General features: G+C 37.6%; 1 protein-coding gene across 1 annotated transcript in view; it reads left to right on the plus strand.

Moving 5' to 3' along the window:
- The first annotated feature begins 2,319 nt into the window (after nt 1–2,319).
- Nucleotides 2,320–20,259, plus strand: part of GALNT5 (polypeptide N-acetylgalactosaminyltransferase 5) — a 71,216-nt gene continuing 53,276 nt past the window's right edge. Inside the window, exon 1 of the mRNA XM_072612021.1 lies at nt 2,320–4,050. Within this exon, the coding sequence (XP_072468122.1) occupies nt 2,588–4,050 (1,463 nt within the window). The 5' untranslated portion in view covers nt 2,320–2,587. The remainder of the gene's footprint in view (nt 4,051–20,259) is intronic.

The raw sequence follows: 20,259 nt of genomic DNA on the forward strand, positions 1-20,259 counted from the left end.
CTGGCTTGGCCATTTTTCTAGCGGAGCAATCTCAAGTAAGTCATTTTACTTCAGAGTCTAGAGTTCTTCATCTATAAAATGTAGATAAAAGATCATGTAATATCTGCCTCACTGGATGGCTCTAAAGGAAACAAAGTGCTTCAAAATTTGCGCAATTTACTTGTTTCAAGTTAGTTCATAATTGAGTAGCTAAATGGCACCAAGGACAGAGAACTAGCCACAGAGTTTTGAAGATCAGACTTTAAATCTGTCTTCAGACACTTGCTAGCTACATGAATTGAGGAAGTCATTTGACCTCTGTCTCTTTCACTTTTCTCATCTATAAAGGAGGAATAATAAAAATATCTACCTTCCAGGACTGATGTTAGGATAAAATGAGATATTTGTAATACACTTTGAAAATCTTAAAGCACAACATAAAAGCGCTACAATACCATTGTTTTATCTCTCCAACTAGGTTGTAAAGCTTTCTGAGGGCATAAGCCCAGCTTCAATTTTCTGGGGACACAGGAAGCTCAATAAATATTTGTTCATTGACTATTGACCTACTGAAGTGTAGAAAACCAATTATCCACTATCTATAGTAACTGGTAATTCGCATTGTATAGCTTTTTACAGTTGGCAAAGCCCTTTCCTCATAACTCTCCTGTGAGATTAAGTAGTGTGTTATTGCCTCTATTTTACCTGGTGCTCAGAGACATTAAGTGACTTGTCCACTGTCAAACATCTAACAAGTGGCATGGTTGGGAATCGAGTGTGGGCCTTCTGACAAGAAAAGCCCTGTCAACACTGGATCTGAATGACCTTTAGCAAGCCACCTCACCAAACCTCAGTTTCTTCATTTTTAAAATGAGGAGAATGGATAAAATTATCTCTAAGTTCCCCCTCCAGCTCCACATCTCTCATCCTATGACCTCTGAGAGCCTCAGTTTTCTCTTTCGTAAAAAAAATAAGAGATGATTTCTAGCATTCCTTTCAGTTCTGAATCTGTGATCCAGAGATCTGACGTTTTAGCAAATCTTTCCACTATACTATACCATCTCTCAATAGAAGATAAAAATGGCAAAAATCGATCCACTCTGTGAAGATGCCTTCACCTTCATCTTTATATCATTTTATTCCTCCATTATTTAAAGAAAGTAGATAGATTCCCTTCAAAAATTCTCTTGTTTTTCTCAGAATGTCTGGTGTCTAGATACATTGTGGAGAGCCATTCAGTTGTTCCAGAGACTACATCATCACTGCATAATAGTAAAGGTAAATCAGTTGTTGTCTGGGGCAAAGTATGTATGGGGGTAAAGATTTGGAGAGTATTTTTTTTTTTTTATTAGCTTTACCATAGGCTATGCTTATCATCTCTCAGGGTTAAGCCTAATGACCAGTGCCATTTGATGTTCAGGAGCAAAGAAAAGGTTCAATAGTTACAGTATAGGATGTTTTGCTTCATTTGAAGAAAAGCATCCTGTAGTCCATGGTTTGTCTCAATTTTTGTTCTTCCAGAAAGAACAGTTACTCCATAAATGTTTGCTTAAAAAAAAAACAAAAACCAAACAACCATTAGCTAACAGATAAAGTATTATTCTGTCCTCCACAGAAATGTTCTTCAGAATGGTGATTAGCTTTTACAATTGAAATGTGATGCATTCCTTTTTCATGCTAATATTTCAGGAACTGGAAACCCTACAGACAGTAAATGATTGCTGTTATATCAGTCATTGTACCCTGGAAAAAAGAAGGTTAAGGAGTAGGACAGTTCTAGGGAGGTTTACAAGCACATGTTAGAGTAGAGTTAGATCATGTTCTTTTTTACTTGAGGGAGACAGGGAAACGAAGGAAGGAAGGAAGGAATGAAGGAAGGAAGGAAGGAAGGAAGGAAGGAAGGAAGGAAGGAAGGAAGGAAGGAAGGAAGGAGAAAAGAGAAAGACAGAAAACGAGAAGAGAGAGAGAGAAAGAAGGAAGGAAGGAAAGAAAGAAAAAGAAAGAAAAGAAAGGAAGAAAGAAAGATCACCCAAGTCTTAAGGTGAGAGTGGCATAAAGTTTTCTGGTTAATGGATTGAAATGGTTTCCTTATGTGAAGTGGTGTTGAGTTACAATTCGAAGAATGAGAACTGGGAGGGGAGAAGAAAACAGCTGAGCCCCAACCTTCCCCAGGGCTTGTCAGAACGTGGACACCAGTTCAACCAGACAAGCGATACCGGAAGCTAACGTGGGGCTGGAATTTACTGCTCTGCTGGTGCCTAATGCCAATGTTTACCAGGGGTTTAACCAGGGCAGGCTGAGGACGCATAGATGGTCTGCTGCGAAATGCCACGCAGGCAGAGACTGACAAGCAGCAGCAGGAGCTGAGCTTCCCCCCACCCCCCACCACCACCCGGACTGCTGTTCCTGCTGAGTTTTCAGGGAGAGGGGGTGGGGTGGGGGGGGAGTTGATTTTTTTTTTCTTTTCTTTTCTTTCTTTTTTTTTTTTTTTTTTTTTTTTTTTTTTTTTGCTGCTGTTTGGCTGCTACTGCTGCTGCCGCGGACGCTGCTCTGCTCCAGGTAAGCAGCCCAGTCCAGGAGCGAAAGCCTCAGGGCAAACCCTGAGACGATGAACAAGATCTGGAAGTTTTTCCGAGGCAGCAGGAGAGCTCTGGTTTTTGTATTCGTTGCTTCTGTCATTTGGCTGCTGTTTGACATGGCAGCTCTCCGCCTCTCATTCAGTGAGATTAACACGAGGGTCCTCAAGGAAGACCTCATCCGGAGGGGACGAGAACAATTCAAAGTTTTGCGAGATCGAGAGAAGGTGCCGCCCAGCAGCAGACGGGAAACCAAGCGTCCCATGAAAGTACCCGAAAGGGGGAAATGGGGCAGAGAAAACTTAAGGAAGACAGAGAACACTTTGTTGAAGGCTGAGGACCATGCAGAAAAACTGCAGCAGAAATGGACCGTGCAGCAAATCCCTGGAAAGGGAAACCCGGTCTCTGTGTGGGGACCAGTAGACCCGAAGAGCTCCCCTCCGCCTTCCCTTCCCCCGCTGAAGCCGGGCAGGGAAGACTCTTCCAAAGTTAGTAACTCTTCGGTCCTGATGGCAAGAAAACAAAAGGCTTCCAGCAGGTCCCAGGAAATTCCACTCCTAGGAACAAAAGAAATTTCCTTGGTGAAATTCACAGACGGCGTCCCTTCTCTCGTCAATCAAGGGGTGCCACTGAAGAAAGCAATCACGTCAGCCACGTCTGAAGGGATGAATAAATTGGACTCCAACAGGACTACTGCCCCTAAACCAGATGACTCCAAACCAGAGACACCTGGAGGGCAAACAGGTAGGAAATCCCCCATTGACCTGACAGTGCCAAAATCTGGGGAAACCATAGTATTAAACAAAAGTGAGAATGGGGCCAAGGAAATAAATGGGAATGAGGTGCAATTAGACAGGAATCCTTCCCTGCCCAAGTTTACTGCCAACAGAGATCACTTAAAAACCCAATCTGTAAATGAAACAAGAGAAGAAGGCCTGCCAAAGAATGATAAGGATAAAGTGGATCTCGGGAAGAAATTCAATTTCTCTGAAAGCCACATTGTGATTATAACCAAAGAGGAGGAGATGAAAATGCAAAAACCTAAAGAAGTCCGCAGTTCCAAAGACAATCCTATAGTTTTTTCTAAGACACTGGATGAAAGTCAAGGAAAGCACATTTTAAAGAACAGAAGTGAGACATCTTTCCTTTTAGGCACTTCAGAGAAAGTAGGAGTGTCTTCAACCAACCAAACCCTTACTGGAGGTTCAGAATTCACAAGAGTCAATATAGCTATTAAGAACCAGTCCATGATACAGAATCAAATTGGGGGGGAAGTACATTTACCTGAAGATCTTGGAATGCATCCAGTATTGAACATTGATGTGACACTTTCTCCAAGGAATCCCAAAGCACCAGGCCAGTTTGGAAACCCTGTAGTAGTTCCCCCTGGAAAGGAGAAAGAGGTAAAAAGAAGATGGAAAGAAGGAAACTTCAATGTCTACCTTAGTGATTTGATCCCATTAGACAGAGCCATTGATGATACAAGGCCTACTGGGTAAGATCAATTCCCTTTCTCTTCATTCTAGATTGTGGGATTTTATGCAAACATATTTCCCCTTGGTGAGAGGATGCCACTGTGGTAGCTTAGAGAACCAAAATACTTTTATCCAGTGTAGACTGTCAAAGCTTGACATCTTCTACATCAGTAGGGATGACTCCAGGCAAAATTATGAAATAGGCACACCTAATTTTTTTCTTCACCAATTGCTTAACCTTTCTGTACCTCAGGGGATAAATAAACTTATGCTCTGTCTCCTCCCCTATCAAAAAAAAAAAAGAGAGATCTAATAAATTCAGTTCACACTAAGGTATAAGAAAAATTATAAGGCTTAAATTTTTTATCTATTCTTTTTTTAAAAACTTACCACTTCAAGGATATATGCAGAAGAAAAAAGAATGAGTATCTAATTCTGGTATTTCAGGAATTGATGGACTGGTAAAAGGTTTATGGGAGGACAGAATGGAAGTACAGGGTCATGGAAAGAATGCTGCAGATAGAGTCAAAAAAGACCTGTGTTCAAATTCTGATTGAACAACTTTGTTAACCTTTAGGCATGATATAAATTCACTTTTCGGTAAGAAGTGTTACCATACCCTAGAAATCAAATCATATGTTTTTCTTTCTAAAAACTTAATTTTTCCATGGCATTCTTTTTTGAAATAGAGTTGAGGAGAGGGAGGCAAAAAAGGAGAATTTCAAAATTATATTTATTCAGAAGAAACAATGTCCAGAAAATGTCATGGTCCAAAAATATTTAGTGAGCATCTATAGAATGCTTGGCATTGTAGGAGACATTAAATATAATGTCAAATAAATAGCTGCCTATTCAGGCAATTAAATGAGCTGAGAAGCAGACAGAACATTAAAAAAATAATAAGTCCACTTCTGGTCATCTTCATGATGCAGATAATTGGTCCATCATCTAGACCCTAGATGATGGTGTCACAAACAAGCACGTGTAGGCTTCATGTTACCTGGAATTCTCCCAAGTACAGCCTGAGCTAGATTAAAATGTGATTGTGAAATATTAAAAATAATAAATATAATACAGATAATATTACAGTTCTCAGGGATACTTTTATATAGTTTAATGGCCTCTATTTCTATTTGAATTTTAAATCACTGATCTGGACAACCCAGATCATATCGAGATTCATTAATCAAATCATTGCTCAATGAGTAGACACGATCCTCAAGTAACTTATAGGCTAAAGAAAGACATTTTAATACAACAGAATAGCAAAGGTACTTAATGAATCATCAATGTGTCTAATCCATCCAAAAATACAAATTACAGTTCTGTACCTCCACTTTTGTATTTCATATTAACCTCTGCCTTTAAATTCTCCATAGGGAATCCTTTTGCTAAGAGTCTTCCTTTAGGTCTCGACATTGAATAGCTACTAGTGGACCAAGTGGGCTTTCAGTCTATTATCCATTGCTCTTGCTACACCTGATCAGATATTCCTTCAATGACGTCCTTTATTCTGCTTGCTATGTACAATTCTCTGTTTATAATATACTACAGTCTACTTACATCATCATTACCTTTTGCATAATCTGCAAAATTGATTATTTAGAGATCATGGTATCTGGTAATTTACAGCCATATACCCTCACCAAAAGGACATTGGTGCAAACAAACAAACAACAACAACAACAACAACAACAACAACAACAAAAACAACAGATTTTTGTTTCAGGCAAAAGTTTTAAGTCATTAAAAGAGTTGTATAATTTCCTGGATTCAATCCAGTCCAATCTTCTTCCAGTTAAATTGTGGGCTCAGGTCATTGTTCATCCACTTGTCTGTGCAAGATTATATTCTTATGAACCAGTTCTGTGGACCATCAATACAATTACATATTCTATCAATGTAAACAGTAAACATTCTTCATCCACTTGGTTTTTCCTATGTGACTAGGAGAGTCATCTAGAGATTATTGGTGTTAAAGAATTGGGCGTTTGTAGCAGAAGACATCTCAGGATCTTTGAACATGTTATGTGATTTCCCCAAACACAATTCAACCCAATTTCTTCCTTTTGAATTTTACTATTTTTTATGAGATTCTGTTTTCCCATGCGATCAGTTAAGTCAAATTTTTTCAAGTGAGCATGAATATAATTTAAGAGGGTCAGCAAGGTTTCAGGGCTTGATACGATTAGAGCATCTGAAGGACCACACTGTCTATATGGAGTCCCTCTTTCATTTGGACTGTGTTTCAGATGATCTCAGTGATAGTGAAAAATACCTTTGATGAGCAGATCTCCAGGTTTCATCCTCATTTATATTAATAATCAGGTGGTCATACAAAAAAGATATCTATGCTATTTCATCTGTCAAGGTATTTTGTATGTATGGTTTTAATGTAAAGTTGGGGGACATCTTCATAGAGGTGTCTTTAAGGCAACATTTTTTAAAACTGTATTTCATTATATTGTTCTATTTGAATTAATGAGCATTTATTGTCTCGTTTTCTCATTTTCCCCTCCACTGGGGAGAAGAAAAAGAAAATCCTTGTAAAACTTGTATATGCATAGTTAAGCAAAAAGCAAAATTCTCTTAATGGCCAGGTCAAAAAGTATGTGTCTGAATCTTGGGTCCATCACATCTCTGTCAGGAAATGTGTATCATGTTTCATTATCCTAATTGTGGTTGATCATTGCTTTGATTAGAGTTTTTAAGTCTTTCAAAGATACTCGTGTTTAGATTATAGTTGGTATTGTATAAATTGTTCTCCTGGTTCTGCAGATTTCACTCTACATCAGTTCATAGTCTTTCTAGGTTTCTCTGAAATTATCCCTTTTATATGACTTTTTGTGACATAATGGTATTCCACTACATTCATGTGCCACACTTTGTTCAGTCATTCCTTAATGAATAAATACCCCATCTTTAGTTTCAAGTTCTTTGTCACAACAAAAAGAATTGCTACAAATATTTCTGTGCTCTTTATTTTTAATCTCTTGGAATTTAAGGTATTTTTTTCTACTGGATCTAATGCTTTTTCATAGTCAACAAACTTAAGTACAGTATTCTGTGCTATTTTCTGCACCTTTCATCCAATCCTATGACTGCAACTACGTGGCCTATCATGAAATATCGTTTTCTAAAACCTGGCTGTTCCCTTCTCATATCTTCGTTAAAGATGCCCTCAAGAAATGTGTATATTATTACAATGAAGATTTTGTAGAGATAGGAAAGTAAACAAATTAATCAACAGTTTACTGATATTTTCTTCCCTTTATTTGGTAGGAATCATATACACTAGATACTTAGTATTCTCCTATTTTCTTATTTTTTGAACTTCAATCCCTCAACACATTCAAAAATTGCAGCACAGGCATCTTTTGTGTGCAGCTCTTCTTGTACATCTGAACTGATTACTTTATCTAGCTCCATTTTTACCTCCTCATGGTAATATTAGGGATCTATAAATCAAAATGTGCTGGCTCCACTATCTTTGATAGAGAAAGAAGTTGTTTTCTTAATAGAAATCTCCACAGATTTCATTTTTGTCTTCATTTAATACTCTTAGGATAATCTCATACCAAACTTTCTGTAAACTTATTTTTCCTCTACTGCATCTGGCTTTTTATGAGATGACTGTTAGCTTCCATTGCACTATTCCATAAGCTTTTACAAATTAACTTGTACTCTAAACTGGTGCTGTCTTTGGTTACCATCTGTATGCCCATTGCAAGGAGATCAAATGGTGTCACCTCTTACTAATGCAATTTCTAAGGTTATTTAGTGATTGATTTGCATCAGTTAAACTTCCTTAGAAAATTGTGTTGATCTATGCCAGCATTTGTTCTTTTATCCATTAACTATTTTTCTATCACCAATACTATGTTAAAATAAATGTTTTAAGTTAGAGCTATTTTAACCTCACACTATACCTCATTTTTTCTTCCTTGTAATTTAGTATGGATTTTATCTTTTATATAACTAATCAATGATTTGAATGTTATACAAAGATAACTAATTCCAAAAATTACTTTCTAACTGTCCAGATATAGTTACTTTGATCTTTGTGTGCGTGTGTTATAATTTGGTGCTGACCACATTCAGCATCTTCAGTACCTTCTCCTATAAGTATCCTAAAAGTATTCAGTAATAATTAATAACAATAATAGCCAACACTTATTTAGTACTTTAAAGTTAGTAAAGCTCTTTACAAATATTATCTCATTGTTGTTCTCATAACTACCAAACTTTATTCAAGAATCAGATATTCTTTTCAAGCCATAACCTATCCTTTGTTTTGGGGCATTGAAATCACAGGACATATTGAGTCATTTTCATCTAAAGTATAATATCCCCCTATCTAATTCAGCATTTACTTCAGCATGAGAGCAAAATAAATGAATATTTTTAAAGTTTCACTTATTGCAGATGACCAAAGTGATGTTTGCATAGGATAAGAAAAATAATTCTGTGAACTTTACCAGATAAAACAGATAGTATCTCACTTATAGGTAGGTTGCAAATTACCTTTGCAAATGAGTTCTTAGAAGCACAGAACATATTTCTTATAAAAATAAATTAATCTATGGTTATTTGGTTCAGAGGTCAACTCATGAAAACCTCCTTAACCTGCAGTATACCTTGAGTAACAATAATAGTATCAAATTCATCTAACTATGCTCTATAACATTGTTTCTGTGGGTATATGAATTCCAAGAAGAACTACTCCCCATCCAAGTGATGGCAACAATTCAGGAGGGGCAGAGGTTCTGAACCACTTATAGGGAACAGAGTATACAGCTAGGATCCGGTAATAATTTTAAGCCTCTTCATCTGTACCTCTAGATTATTGGGTCTCTCAGTGATTCCCCTACCTGTCCTGATTTGGGAAACAATAGAGTGATTTCCACAGGATCTGAATGTTCACCTGTCCATATGTATGAGTCATTCATAAATTGAGTTGTGAATCAGTGATGACCTGCATTCATATGGGTCTGAGCTTAAATGGCCATCGATACAAGAGATCATAGACTTCATAGCAGGAAGGAATTTTAGAGATCCCTGCACTCCACTAACCCTCAGTTACCTCAACTGAAATGAAAGGTTTAGATTAAATGACTTCTGAGGTCCCTTCCAGAACTAGGTCTATGATCCTATCCTCTGATTTCAGCCCTGGGTTAATAACACAAAATCCATACTTTAGGTCAACTGACTTTCAAAGTTTAAGACTACTCACTTTAATTAAAACAGCACAAAACAAACTTAATTTGGGTGTGAAGTTAACTATTGCCTAGAGACACATTTTCAAATATGAAAAGGCATTCTTTTAGGTCATCTTACACATGGTGTTAAGCAAGTATCAGAGACTTCTGCTAGATAGTAAAACATATTCCAGAGAAGGCAAAAAGTACTACTGTGAACACACAGTCAAAACTTCTTCTTTCCAGTGGATAGTGCCTCTAAATTTAAGAGAAAGTAAAGATGATTGTTTAGGAGGGTGAGTCAGAATGTGTGGTGAAGTACCCTCCTTCACATAAGAGGCTTTGGTTAAATATAAGCATACTGGGAGGTCAGACAGCCGTCCAGCATCCTACCCATCTGATTTTCCTTTCCTCTCATAGGAATGAGAAAAAAGTCTTCAAGAGTGAAAGAAAGGAGGAAATATTCCACAGTTGCTTCATGCCAAGATCACTGAAGCATTTTCAATTGCTGGCATCTCTCTACATATGGAAGGAGCGAATCATTCTTTAAATTAATTTAACAAGTCAAGAATCAGCATGACAGTGTCTACAGAGATAGTCTTGAAGTCTAGATTCAAGTCTCTATATAATAAAGAAATAGAAAAATAAATAATAAAGCAAAGGACACACAAAGCCTATGTGATCCTGGCAAAAGCACTTAACCTCTTGGTGCTCTAGGCAACTCCCTAAAGAATGTAAGTTGCAAAGAAGATGCCCACTTATGTTGGTAGAGAAAGTTTCCTCACCTGGGAATAAATAAATCACAGGTCTAATCCTTCTCCCTAAGAGCACATCACTTATGTCCTCAATCAACTTGTCAAGGTATTGAAATTAGATTAGCAATTATTTCATTGGGACTAGAAGGCTTTGATCTCTTCTATAGAGCTTTGACAAAATTAATTTGCCACTGAGAGTGTCAACTAGCTGAAAGAAAAGTAACAGTCATTGCCTGAAGAAAATTCTAACATATTTAGGAAAAGACTTACTCGGATAAAACAATTCGAGAATAACACAGAATACTACATTTTCTTATGCTTGAACAATTCAGTGGAGTAGCAAGGCAGAATGTGGAGGGTTCTGCAGGCAAAGCCCTTGTTTCCCCGTATATGCACTCATGATATAGGTAGCAAGTGCTAGAACTGGTTTGGAAAGGATAACAGTCAGGAAAGGTTTGTAGGCTTGTTCAAGGACATGAGACTAGATATAGAGGCTTTATGAAATGGTTTGGATTTGGGGAGACAGTAGAGTGGGTAAGGTATTTCAAGTGGTAGTAAATAAATGATCAAAGGTACAGAAATGGGGATGAGCACAGCATGAATCAGAAAGTAAAGAAGGCAGATTGAACGAAACATTTTATTTATGCATTTATTTTATTTACATTGATATATTATATATAATACTATATTATTATTTTGTAAATATATTTTATAAGCTCAGAAGGAGTGGTTGCATATTTCTATATGTCTGTTTCTTAAATGTGGTGACTCTTAACTCTCTATAATCATTATATATAATAATAATAACTAACCGTTCTATAGTGGTAGCTAAATGGCTCAATGGATAGAGTACTTGGTCTAGAAGCCAGGAAAACCGTAATTCAAATATGACCTTCAAATTTTGATCTTCAAATCACACTTCCTAGCTGTGCCATCCTGGGCAAGTCACTTAACCTCTGTTTACCTTAATCCGCTGCAGCAGAAAATGGCAAACTACTTCTGAATCCTTGCCAAGAAAACCCTATGGATAGTAGGGTCCATGGGGTCACAAAGAGTCAGATGTGACTGAATGGCTGAACAACAACATTTCTATAGTGCTCACTATGTTCCAGGTACTGTGCTAAGCATTTTACAATTGTGTGTGTGTGTGTGTGTGTGTGTGTGTGTGTGTGTGTATGCTTCACCATACTTTATGAGATCTGTTTCTGTAGCTGTATTTCATGGGCTCCTCCCTTCACTGGTAATGGGTTTTCTTTGTGGTACATGTCAGATTAATCTTACAACAAATATTTGAAGTTCTAGATAATAGAATCATGGAATTTAAAGAAAGAAGGATATTTGAGATCATCTTCTATTCCAACCACTTCATTTGATAGATAAGAAAACTAAACCCTGCACCTCCTCCTCCACCACCCCCCTAAATGAAATGCTTTTCTAGGGCCAAAGAGAAATAGCACAACTGATATTTGAACCCAGTTTCTCTGATTCTAAATCCAATGTCCTTTCTGCTATACAACTTCATTGGATTAATTGCATTGCTTCTGTTTTTTCCTCAAATGGAAACCCCATTTTGACTCATAATAAAGAACAGGAATTGTTTATCTCAGGTAGGTGAACTTTTGTAAAAAACATTGATAACTACCTTTGAATATAACTAGTTTCCTTTGTAATCCCATGTCTTTTATTTTGTACATTTGAAAACATGATTCTGAGGAGTGCATAGGCTTCACCAGAGTGTAAATGACAAACATTTGAAAAAAGATTAAGAACCACTGATATAGAATATTTGTGAATTTTATTTTTCTTCAGAATGAATTGCTGAAAGTAATAATTATTCTGTGACATCTACTCTGTAGTTACCTTCATTGCTTTTGGCATCTATAATAGCTTCTTTTCTTTCTTTTTTCTTTTTTTTGTGGGGGTTGGGGGGGAGAAGAACGTATGATTTAATAAGTGTAAGAAAGTCCCAGTGAGAAACTCCCTCTGTCAATGTAGCTCGGCATCCTCTTGGCAACTTGGAGCCATGGAGAATTGCCTGGATGCAGATAGCATCTTTCTTCGTATGTCCTTTATAATTAATTTGGGTATTTATAAAAGTGAAAATGATTAATTTGCTCAAAGTTGTTCTTAAAATAATATTGCTTTTACTCTATACAATAATCTCCTGGTCCTGCTCGTTTTTCTCTTCACTATTTCATGCAGATCTTTCCATGTTTTTTCTAAGATCATTGAGCTCATCACTTCTTATATTACAGTAGTATTCCATCACAAACATATACCACAATTTGTTTAGCCATTTCCCAGAGAAAGAAATGATAAATAGAAGTACGTATAGAATAAATATACACACATGCATGCACACCCATGCACATACACATATATGTATGCATACACACACACATATATACACACACATATACCTATTAGTGTCTAATAACAGCCATCTCTAGGATGGGGAGAGAATAGAAAAAAAGAAGTTTACATGATAACTTTATTATATATTTAAAAAGAATAGCAAGTTGTACATCTTAGATTTTCAATATCACACAATCATCTTTTATATTGTATTACGTTATAGAAATGCTTGTTTTATTCCATAAAGTAAAAATAAAAAAATCAAAGGTATATAGAAAAGGAATGAGAGAGAGAGAAAGAGAGAAAGAGAGAAAGAGAGAGAGAGAGAGAGAGAGAAAGAGAGAGAGAGAGAGAGAGAGAGAGAGAGTTGGCTGGAGATACTGAGAGATTGTATAACTTGCTCAAGATTCCACAGTCAGTACGGTGTCAAAGATAGGACTTGAGCCCAGTTCCTACTGATCCTGAGGTCAGCTCTCTATCCAAAGCTATGTAATAATCCAGTTAAAATTATGTCCATGTGGTACACCCATCAGCTTGATTCACAAAGGACTTAATTCAATTAGATAATTATTAATAAGCATCGGAGAGGTAGCTCAATTTACTGAGTAGAGCAGAGGTCTTAAAGACCCAGTCTATGGGCTGCAAATGGCCATAAAACTTCAGAGTGAGGCTCAAATCAGATTAAAATGTAAGTGGGAAATATTTAAAAATTAAATAAAAATACAATACAACATAGATAACATTAATTTGTGGTTTTCAAAGTTAATATGTGCTTGCAGGGATCCATTTCTATTTGAGTTTGATACCAGTTGGGGAAGAGGACTGACTTTGGAATCAAGACCTAGATTCCAGACCTACCTCTGAAACAGGCATAAATGTGAGCAAATCACTTAATATCACTTAATTTCTCTGTGGTCCAAGATACTTTCTAAGGTTCTAAGTAACAAGTGAGTCTGATCTCCCTCAGTGGAGAAAATTTCTACACTGGGAGTTCCCCCACACTGATAAAATTACTGGTCCAGGCCCTCTTCCCTCCTGCAAAAATAAAAAAATAATATATATGTATTTCTTTAAAGGGGCCTACTATGTTAGTATGCATACTGTTAAGAAAAACCACAAACAAACATAGACCTGTCTTCAGGGCCCATACGGAAAAATAATACAAGCTACAATATATTTCTGGTAAAGGAGAGAGCAAGACAGTGTGGTTTTTGTTAAAAAGAAAACGAATCTTTTTAACCACAATGTCTAGCATGATCCATTTATGGAAATATAATGCAATATGCAGATAATATATGCAGTATGATTATAGGTATATTACACCCATGTAGCAAGCATGTGAGACAGCTAGGTGACATTAAACCTGGAATCAGAAATACCTCCATTTGAAATCCTGCCTCACATACTTAGTAGCTGGTGATCCTGGACAATTCACTTCACCTCTATCTGCCTCAGTTTCCTTATCTGTATATAATGAGAATAATCATAATTAACAGTAATAAAAGCAGCTACCTCCCAGGGTTGTTGTGGTGGTAAAGTAAGATTATATATGTAAAGGGCACTATGCATGTGCTATTATTATTACTATTATTGAGTGATATTATTATCATTATTATAGAGGTAAAGGAGAAATCCAATGTGCATTTGAAAAAAAAACTCTCGTGTTTTGTTCAATGCCTAGACCACAGTAGGTGTTTAATAAATGCTTGTTCAGAGATTGAGTAGTGGAAAAAATGCTGGATTAGGAGTTAGATGAAGTCTGTTCACATCTTGCCTGTGCTACTTATAGCCTCTGTAGCCAGGGGCAAGTTACTAACATTTATGGGCCTCAAGTTCCTCATCTACAAAATGAGAGGCTTGGACCAGATCAACTTTGAGGTTCCTTCCAACTCTAGCCCTGTGATCTTAGGAATGAAAGATCACTTTCAGGCTGGAGGGATCAGAGAAGGCTTACTTGAGGAGTGGGCATGTGAGATTAACCTTGTAAAAAGAGAAGAATTTCAAAAGCAAAGATGTAGAGGAAATCCATGCCAGGCTTCAGAACTAGCTTGAGTGGCTACATAGAGTGGGGATGAGTTCAAGTCCAGATCATTTGACTGGATTATAGAGTACATAAAAGAGAGTCATGTAAAATAGAACTGGAAAGGTAAATTAAAGGCAGATTGCAAAGATTTCTAGCTTCTGGTTTCTCTTCTGAGCTCTGATCCTGAATCACCAACTGATTATTGCGTATTTCCCATAGGCATCTCAAACCCAACATATTCAAAACAGACATTGTAATCTTCTCCTCAAATCCTATCCATCTTCCTACTTTCCATATTTCTGCGGAAAGTACCACCATTTTCTAGTCACTTAGGGTCAAAACCTTGGCATCAAACCCTATACTTTGATCTCCCTCACCCCCACTCCCATGTTGAATATCCTTTACAAAATCTCTCACACTTGTACCCCTTTCTTCATTTGTATGTACCATGACTTTCCTTAGTCCCACTTGAACAATTCTAGTAGCCTCCAAATTTCCCTTCACCTGTCCACCAGTCTTTTGCCTCTCCAACCCATTTTCCACACAATTGCCAAAGTGATATTTGTAGAGCACAGATCTAACCTCAATACTCCCCCACATAGGAAGTTCCTTTTGGATTATATGTTATTCTCCTTTACACTCTCAGTGGCTGAGCCACACTATCCTATTTGCTAGAATTGATGCCTACTGTTCCATATAATAATTCTGTGCCACCATGCCCAAAAAGCACCCCTGCCTTCCTCTGTGCTTCCTAGAATTCTATCTCCCTTTAAAACTTAGCTCAAGCACCATCTTCTGTGCCTGACTCTCTGACCCTACAAGTATACCTACTAACAACCCCCAAATTACCTTGTATTTAGTATTTTCTGGATACTGTGTGTACATGTAGTTTCCCCTGATAAATTGTAAACTGCTGGAAAGAAGGAATTTTTTCATCCCTGTATTTGTATCTTCAGCACATAACATAGAGCCTGGCACATAGTAGGTGTTTAATAAGAACTTGTTGAATGATTGATAGAGATTATAGATAGTAATTTCCTTCTTCTTGTTTTCAAGTCCCACAAGGCTTATGGGGAAAATGAAGTTAGAGGCAGAACTCAAAAACTTCATCAGTGGCACATAACAAAATGTATAAGAACCTAACAAAAATAGTCTCAGAGTTTTATGTGTGTTCAATGGTTATGAAATATATACATATTACAATAAATAGTGGAATTATCCATAGCCTTGGGCTTCTACTCTGTGTCCCCCACCACTACCACCACCATCATGGGTCTGGGCAGTGGGGCAAGAAGATAGTCTTATCAAGGTACAATTCTAGGATTCATTAAGTTTTTAAGATGAAAAAGTTGAGCATGAATAAACAAAACACAATCTCGCAGAATAACACACAAGGTGAACTGTAAACGAGCTGGTAAATGTTTGAGGTTTATACATTGTGCATATTAGTACAGGACTCAGTTCATCTAGATACAGTTCTCTTCATTCTTCCCATTTCTCAGGGATGAAATTAAGCATAAGCAAAAAAAATGAAATTCATGTTGCACTCCAATTATTCCCTAATATATCATGCACATTGGAACAAATGTGAATTTTTCAAATACCATGGCAAAACTGAATATATTTAATTCCTCCTAAGTACTAAAGGAGATAGTTCTCTTCTGGGCAGAAAAGTATCCCAATCTATGACAAACTCTTTCTGCTTCATTGTTTAAGATTAATCCTCCTGAGTACACAGATTGATTTCAATGAGGAGAGTCTAGAGCCAGGGAGCCAAATTGGCCCATTACTACAGACCACTGCAGTAATAGATTTTCTCCAGTAGAGATGGCCTAGACTTGAATGATGACAAAGGAAATGGAAAGGGATAAAAGTGGGGGGGAAACATTTTGGGGGGGTTAGGCTTCATGACCTTTGAGGCTGACTCCTGATTCTCTAATTATATAACTCATTAAGTGTATATATTGGGTTATATTGTGAGATAAATTACATAGGGTTTGGTGAGACTGTGGAGGTCCTTTAAATCCAGGATGAAGAGCTTGTAGTTTAAAATTAATCCAAACAATTCATATCAACAAACAAATTAAGCAGAATACTATACAGCTTGATGGATAGAGACAAATTACAGTCAATTTAGGGGATAAGAAATGTACAAAAGACCTCAACAGAAAATAATACTGTGCATGTATACAGTAGGTGCAAACAATGTGCTTTATGAGGTCCAAGGGAGGAAAGGTGATTACAGATTGAAAGGATGAGGGATAACTTCATGAATTAGATGACTTTTGAATTGGGTCATGAAGTGGGGAGGGGGAAGAAGTGGATATAAGAAGTTGGATTCTTGACACAAGAAAAAGGTGAGCAAAATTACAGAATCCAGAAAGTGCAAGGTCTGTATGAAGAACACCAAGTAATCCAATTTGGCTCAAGCGTAGAGTACAGAAAAGGAGAATTATGAGATAAGGTTGGAAAGATTTAATTTTGTAGTTAATTGAAAACATTTATATGTTGTTAAGCGGACGACAGACTCTGTGAAAGTCAGTCGATCAACAAACATTTCCTAAGCACCTCTTATTTTCCAGATTCAGTGCTAAGAAATGAGTGCTGGGAATACTTATTCTAATGAGGGAGACAGTGATGGAAACAGCTATATCTTTCCTTGGAGTTGAAAAACACTGCTTCTTTCCTGGGGATTTGCTAAAGGTTTCAAATCGAATTCTTTCCTTTGGCGGCTGAGTACAGTTTTTTGCTCTTTATGACTGTAATTCATTGCATTTAGTTCAGGAAAAAAGCAGTCCCATTGAAATGAAACACAGGCAGTCTTGTCCACTGAAAACCAGGGCAAATTTGCTTGGAAATGCCATCTTTGGGGGAAGTAAATCATTCCTTTGGCCAACAGCTGGAGTCGAAATGTCATCCTGAAAAGGACCCTATTTTAAGAGTGTGCTTTCTTAGGTCTGCATTTAGTGGAAGTAGGTTTAAATAGATGTTTGTTGCCAGAGTTTAGGTTTTAAAAATACTCTTAAAAATAAACTGTGGTACCGTGCCTTTCCTACCACTTCCATGTGCCATCACACAACTGGATTGTTTAATTTGCTACTCTGTAAGTTTAAGAACTCTGGCAAGCCACTCGGTGAACCAATTAAGCTCATCCTCAGTACTCTTTCTGCCCAGAACTTCAATTACAGGCCAGAGAGGGCTATGCAACTGCACATCAATAATTGGCTTCTTCCTTATGCAGCCAAAGTGAGGTTTTCATTAGCAACTTTGAAAAATGTCCAAATGATACTACTCTCTGGTGAGAAACCAATTTGAATTATTTCAGAAAAAGCTTTCAATTGCAGAGCATTTTGCACAAGTCCCAGAAGGTCAGCTTGCTGTGGTGAGAGCACAGAAGCCAAGTTCAAGGTTAACCCTAAAGTTCCAGATGCTTCTGGTTCTAAGGGGCTGGCTTATTTCCCTTCTCTGATACTGCCACCACTCTGGTGGCAAGAACTCATTATTTCATGCCTAGACTATTACAATAGTCTGATGGTGGGTCTGCCTGCCTTGAGTCTCTCCCTACTCCATCTGTCACTCACCTGTCAAAGTGATCAACCTAACGAGCAGGTCTGACCATGTGACCCCCTCATCCAATAAACTCCAATAGCTTCTTCCAGTTACCTCCAGGAGCAAATATAAAATCCTTTGGCTTTTCAAGCCCTTCATAACCTGACTCTTTCCTACCTTTTCTGTCTTCTTAACTTTACTCCCTTCTGCATGCTCTACTGTCTAGTGACACTGGCCTCCATGATGTTCTTTCCACATGATACTACCATCTTCCAACTCGGAACATTTTCACTGACTTTTCCTCATTCTTGGAAATCTGCTCTTTCTCATCTGTATCTTGAGCTTTCTTGACTTCTTTCAAGCCAAACCTCAGCTAAAGTCCTGCCTTCTAGAAAATGTCTTTCCTAAGTCCTCCTTAATCTTAGTGCCTTCCCTCTGAGATCATCTCTTATTTTTCCTATATCTGTCTTGTTTGTACATAGTTATTTGCCTATGTCTCCCCCATTAGATTGTGAGCTCCTTGGGGGAGGACTGTCTTTTGCCTTCCTTTTGTATTCCCAGCACTTGGCACAGTGCCTGACATGTAGTACATATTTAGTAAAAGCTTGCTGACTGTCAATTGACTTAGTTGATGAGAATGAACTTCTCCTGATTTGAGCTCACATTCAGAAACCAGGGACCCTAATGGAGCAATCTATCCAGACTATCTAGGCAAGGAGGTTGGTGCTAATTCCCCCTTATAAGAACATTGCCCATAATGTGTCAAAAGGAAGTTTCATTAAAGAGAGAAAATACCATAAACATCACCTTTTAACAAATAATAATCAATAGTATCATAGATTTAGACTGGAGAGAATATTTAGAAGTTGCCTAGTCCAAATCCCTCATCTTACAGAAAGAAAGGAAGTTTTGACTTTCCCCACATTACACAATAGTAAATAGCATGGTTGGAATTGAAATGGAACTCGGGGTCTTTGGACTCCAGAAAGAAGAATTTTCCACTGGGCCATAGATTTAGCACCCAGAAAGACTTTAGCATTCATCAAGTTCAATACCATCCTTTTATCCAAGAGGAAACTGGGGTCTGAGGATAGGGGAATAATTTGCGCAAGCCCCAAAATGGAGTTAACAGCATAGCTTTTGAACCCAGGTCTTCTGGCACAAAATCTAGTATTTTCTACTAATTTGGGCTATCCCACAAGGTAGCACAGCAGATATCCCCCAGTATCTCTTGTAGTCCCAACATTACAGAGTCTCTCATGCTATGGTCCTCTGCAAGTCAAGCATGAATACTCCACAATACTGTTGCCCCAAAGATTTAGGCAGTGAAGAAGTCTGCTTGCTTGTCTACAGTGGCCCTGTGGGGAACAAGTGTTCTCAGCTGTGATCTGTTCATATCTATCACCACCATTCTCTTCTCTCCTGCTTTTCAAGTGATGTTTCCTCCACTGTCCTCTCTTGGCATTAGAGGATACACCATTTCCTCTGTTGATTTTAGTGCTAATAAAGGCAGTCAAAAGACTCCTTTGTCTATTACAACTCCTCTCTGAAGAATTCACCACTCTAGTGAAAAGGTATTCAGCCAGGGACTTCTCCTAGTTAAGACAAGTCATCCACAGAATCTCATTATGCCACACTGGAGTCTACTTTCCTCTACTTTTACCCTCAGTTACAAGAAAGACCTGGACACTCAGTCTATATGTGTATCAAGTAACTGAACAGCCCAAGTGGAGTATCCTGGTCTAGGACGTCACTGGTCCAGGAAGAACTATAGTCATTACCCATTTTACCTCATATAGTTGATGCTTAATACATTTTTGTTCAATTTGTTATTAAAATACAGTGGGATTCTTAAAATCCCTTTAGTTGAGGTTGAGTTTCTCCTCAGGCTACTTGTTGAGTCCACCTATAATTCTCTCTCTCTCTCTGTCTCTCTCTCTCTGTCTCTCTCTGTCTCTGTCTCTCTCTGTCTTTTTTTCCTTTCCCCCTCTCTGATAAAGAAGGATAAGAGACCAGAATTTTTCCAACTGGACTCCATTATGCTACCAAGGACTAGTGAATGAATAAATAAATAAATGAATGAAAAAAAATAGTCCAGTGTTCAATTGCTACGTAAGGCTGATTAGAAATCCTTGTGCAGCTCATTACCGCCATACAACTGGAGGACAGGGAGGTAGATCATAAGGAGGAAGAGGTGAACATATCGTGATAGGAGGATGGATTCAGAGCTAGAAAGGAAATTAGAGGTCACCTAAACTCTCATTTTAAAGAGTCAGCTAATTGGTCTAATGAATAGATAGGGTGCTGGATCTGGAGTCAAGAAGAGCTATTTCTCACATTCTTGCTACC

Source organism: Notamacropus eugenii, chromosome 5 (genome assembly GCF_028372415.1).
Source record: "Notamacropus eugenii isolate mMacEug1 chromosome 5, mMacEug1.pri_v2, whole genome shotgun sequence".
NCBI classification, from domain to species: Eukaryota; Metazoa; Chordata; class Mammalia; order Diprotodontia; family Macropodidae; genus Notamacropus; species Notamacropus eugenii.